Below are 3,962 nucleotides of genomic sequence, written 5' to 3'. Positions count from 1 at the left end.
TACTTCCATGCGATCGCATGGAAAATGTGCTTCCAGGCCATGCGATCGCATGGCCACTTTTTCCAGCTCAGGTTACTTTGTTTTCTTTCTTGCCGACGGATTTAATAAATAAATATAATATATGAATAATTTTAAGAATTTTTTAAATATTATATTATATTTATGTGCATAGTTGACTTGTAATTTTATTCCGTTTCGTCGAGCGTTGAGAGTTGACTCTGGTCCCGGTTCCGATTTTTCGAACGTCCTTGCGTACAATTTAATATCTTGTACTTTGCGTTTCGTATCTTGTAATCTTGTAATTTTGAGACGTTTCTCATCAATAATTGGAACCACTTTGATTGTACTTTGTACTTTTGAGCTTTTTGGTCGTTTGCATCTTCAATTCGTCGAATCTGTCTTTTGTCTTCACCTTTTATTATTTAAACGAATATCACTTGTAAATAGAACAATTGCAACTAAAAGCTTGTCTTTCTTGAGGGATAATGCTATGAAATATATGTTCGTTTTTAGAATTATCATCTGCGAAGCATTATCGGATGACTTCCTGCATAAAAAACGAATACAGTTAAGGTATCCAGATATGATTCTCACGGAGGCACAGATTCAAAATTATTGCTTAGCAGAAATACAAATGCTTTTAAACAAAAATGGCAAGGCATTATCAGATTTTCCAGACCTGCCCCAACCAGATCCATCCCTCATAAGCCATCTAGACAATCGTTTAATCCGAGAAGAGTTAAACTACAACATAGAAGAGTTGAAGACCGTCCATGACAGCCTTTAAAGCTCTTTGAACCCTGATCAGCTTAAAGTGTATGAAAGCGTTATTGGAGCCGTAAATGCACAAGCAGGTGGCCTGTTTTTTGTGTACGGGCCGGGGGCACGGGGAAAATTTTCTTATACAACACCTTCCTTACCAAGTTAAGGTCAGAACGAATGATTGTACTTGTCGTTTCTTCATCAGGTATTCATACTCTACCTAATCAGTTACCATATTAATTTTTTTACTACCTATACATATCTTTACATTAGCTGCTGAATACTTCTTATAAAATACATGAATAGCTTCCTTGCTATTACCAGGTGGCAGGACTGCACACAGCAGATTTGTGATCCCCCTTGAATTGTTGGAAAATAGCACATGCGGTAAAAAAAAAAACACACATTTGGCTGCACTACTCCATGAAAATAGACTGATAATATGGGATGAAGCTCCAATGACTCAGCGATACGCTTTTGAAGCATTGGACAAAACATTGCTAGATATTCTGGGCGCTAAAGCCGAAGAAAATAGACGAAAACTCTTTGGAGGTATGCCTATTTTACTTGGGGGAGACTTTCGACAGATTTTACCCGTGATACCAAAAGGCAAAAGGCAAGAGGTGGTAAAAGCTTGCATCAACCGATCCGACCTATGGAAATTCTGTCAAATTCATACACTATCACGGATAATGAGAGTGAATGAATACACCAGTGATGGCACGATTGACACTCGCAAGCAATTGTTCAACAAATGGGTTCTAGATATAGGAGATGGTAAACTACCTGTGCATGCAAAAGAAGGTGAGGACGAACCAACATGGATTGAAATTCCAGAAGAGTTCCTTCTAAGCCCGGACCCAAGCCCAAATGAATCCATTGTTGATGCTATTTTCCCGGAGTTCAGCCTAAAACAAACCGACGAAGATTATTTGCGTGAACGCGCAATTTTAACCCCGAGAAATGATGATGTCACTGAGATTAACAAGCATATCTTTAAACGGCTAAATGGTGCAAAAAAAAAAAAACTATAAAAGCTCAGATGAAATTTGCAAAGGTTCCACTGACGCATTAGAGCAACATCAATCATACCCAGTTGAATTCTTAAATAAGTTGAACTTCCCAGGTGTCCCTCCGCACAAGCTCAAACTAAAAATAGGGCAACCTGTCATGCTTTTACGTAACATAAACCCAAGCGCTGGTCTGTGTAATGGAACCCGATTAATTATAACTGAGTTTCAGAAATTTGTCCTATATGCTAGGGTTATAACCGGCTCACACATAGGAACCATGGATATTATACCAAGGATAGTCCTCACTTCTACCGAATCAAAATGGCCGTTCATTATGGAAAGGATACAATTTCCCATAAAACCCTGCTATGCAATGACGATTAACAAAAGCCAAGGTCAAACACTCCAATTTGTAGGTGTTTATTTACCTAAACCCGTCTTCAGCCACGGTCAACTATATGTCGCTCTTTCAAGGGTAACCAACCCAGATGGCCTCAAAATACTCATAGTGAATGACAACCCTGAAGCGTTGCCACACCACACCAGAAATGTGGTGTACAAGGAAGTTTTTCCGAACATATCTCCAAACATTTAAAGGTCAGCCTAAACCAATCATATAATCTGCTATACTAATGCTGTTTGCACCTCTTTCTCCGCAACACAGTGAAAAAAAAAGGGAAACGTCAAGTCTACCTGACCCTTGGAATAGAAAAGTTTTCAAGTACTTATACATGCTATGTAAATTTAGTTAAATACTTTGAAAGACAATTACCCACCTCTAATTATACCATTAACAGTATCCCCTGACTTTATTTGTAGGTGATTTGTGTCGAATCACTGATTGGCGGGTTAGATGGACTGGGTTCTCCCTTTTTCCGTACGTCTAATGTCATCAAATGCCTATTAATTATTCCCAACTGACATTGTTTTTAGGGATAGTCAATTGTAAAAAAAAAAAAAAAATGGTTACCTGCTCATTGATATCAGCCTACCCGTGTTCATTGCAGGTTAAATTTATGCATCTTCTACATAGCCGCATCCAGTTAAAGACAGTAAAAAAAAAGGGAATCGTGCAGCCTGACTCAGGCTTAGAACAGAGATGGACTGGTTTATCCCTTTTTACGTACGTCTAATGTTTCAAAATTATTGAACATCAAATGCCTATTATTTATTCTCATCTGACATTAGTTTTTAGGGATAGTCAATTGTAAAAAAAATATTGTTATCTGCTCATTGATTTCAGCCTACCCGTTTTCGTTGCAGGTTAAATTTATGCATCTTCTACATAGCCGTATCCAGTTAAAGACAGTAAAAAAAACACGCAAAAAAAAAAGAAAAAAAAAGAGAATCGTGCAGCCTACCTCAGCCTACATAGCCCCATCCAGTTACAACCAGTCAAAAAAAGAAAAGAAAAAAGGGGGGGTGGGGGGACGTGCAGCCTGCCTGATCCTTAGAAGAGACAACTTTTCTAGCACTTTCACATGCGATGTAGATTTAGTTAAATCCTTTAAACGCCAATTACCCGATTCTCATTATAGCAATAACATTATTCCCTGACTTTCTTTGCAGGTAATCTGTCTCAGTCCGCTAAGTCGCAGGTTACATGGACTGCTTTGTCGCTTTTTATGTACGTGTAAACTTTGAAAATTATTCAACATCAGATGCCTATTACTTATTCACATCTGATATTCGTTTGCAGTGTTTTAGAATTCCCAGGTTGTGTCGACGAATCAATATTTCGTTGTGATTAGTTACCCCATTTTACATATATCATTGGCGTACATTGTCAATTGTAGAAAAATTATTGTTATCTGATCATTAATTACAGCCTACACGTGTTCATTGCAGGGTAAATTTATGCATGATCTCCATAGCCAAATCCAGTAGAAGATGTCTATTTTGAATTCCCTTACCGTCCACTGATGCTCCCTACATAGCATTTACAAACATGCCTTCAGCACTGGTTTTCTTTGCTCCGTAGTAATGAACCAACAAAAAACTATTTTCCTTCACGTTTACTATCAATAAATTTATTCAGTTGATACATGACAGTCGATATCTACTTATACTCGATATTACCTGTACCTTGCACTCTCAATTCAATACTTATTATTTGTTGGTTCTGTGTATTGTTGACTTCCCTTGACGCTGGATGAAAACAAAAACACCCTCTCATGTTTTATGCTG

At 37.8% G+C, this 3,962-nt stretch overlaps 1 protein-coding gene across 1 annotated transcript; it reads left to right on the top strand.

Moving 5' to 3' along the window:
• The first annotated feature begins 1,220 nt into the window (after positions 1–1,220).
• On the top strand, positions 1,221–3,662 carry LOC139900760 (uncharacterized). The gene is made up of 8 exons (XM_071883515.1): positions 1,221–1,773; positions 1,889–2,340; positions 2,595–2,663; positions 2,783–2,898; positions 3,019–3,038; positions 3,345–3,402; positions 3,475–3,491; positions 3,604–3,662. Exons 1-8 carry the CDS (start codon positions 1,221–1,223, stop codon positions 3,660–3,662), a joined length of 1,344 nt encoding a protein of 447 aa, XP_071739616.1.
• The last annotated feature ends 300 nt before the right edge of the window (positions 3,663–3,962 follow it).

This window comes from Rutidosis leptorrhynchoides, chromosome 3 (assembly GCF_046630445.1).
Source record: "Rutidosis leptorrhynchoides isolate AG116_Rl617_1_P2 chromosome 3, CSIRO_AGI_Rlap_v1, whole genome shotgun sequence".
In the NCBI taxonomy this organism is placed as follows: domain Eukaryota; kingdom Viridiplantae; phylum Streptophyta; class Magnoliopsida; order Asterales; family Asteraceae; genus Rutidosis; species Rutidosis leptorrhynchoides.
Note: the sequence above shows the minus strand (reverse complement) of the source record. Positions and strands in the feature narration are given on the sequence as shown.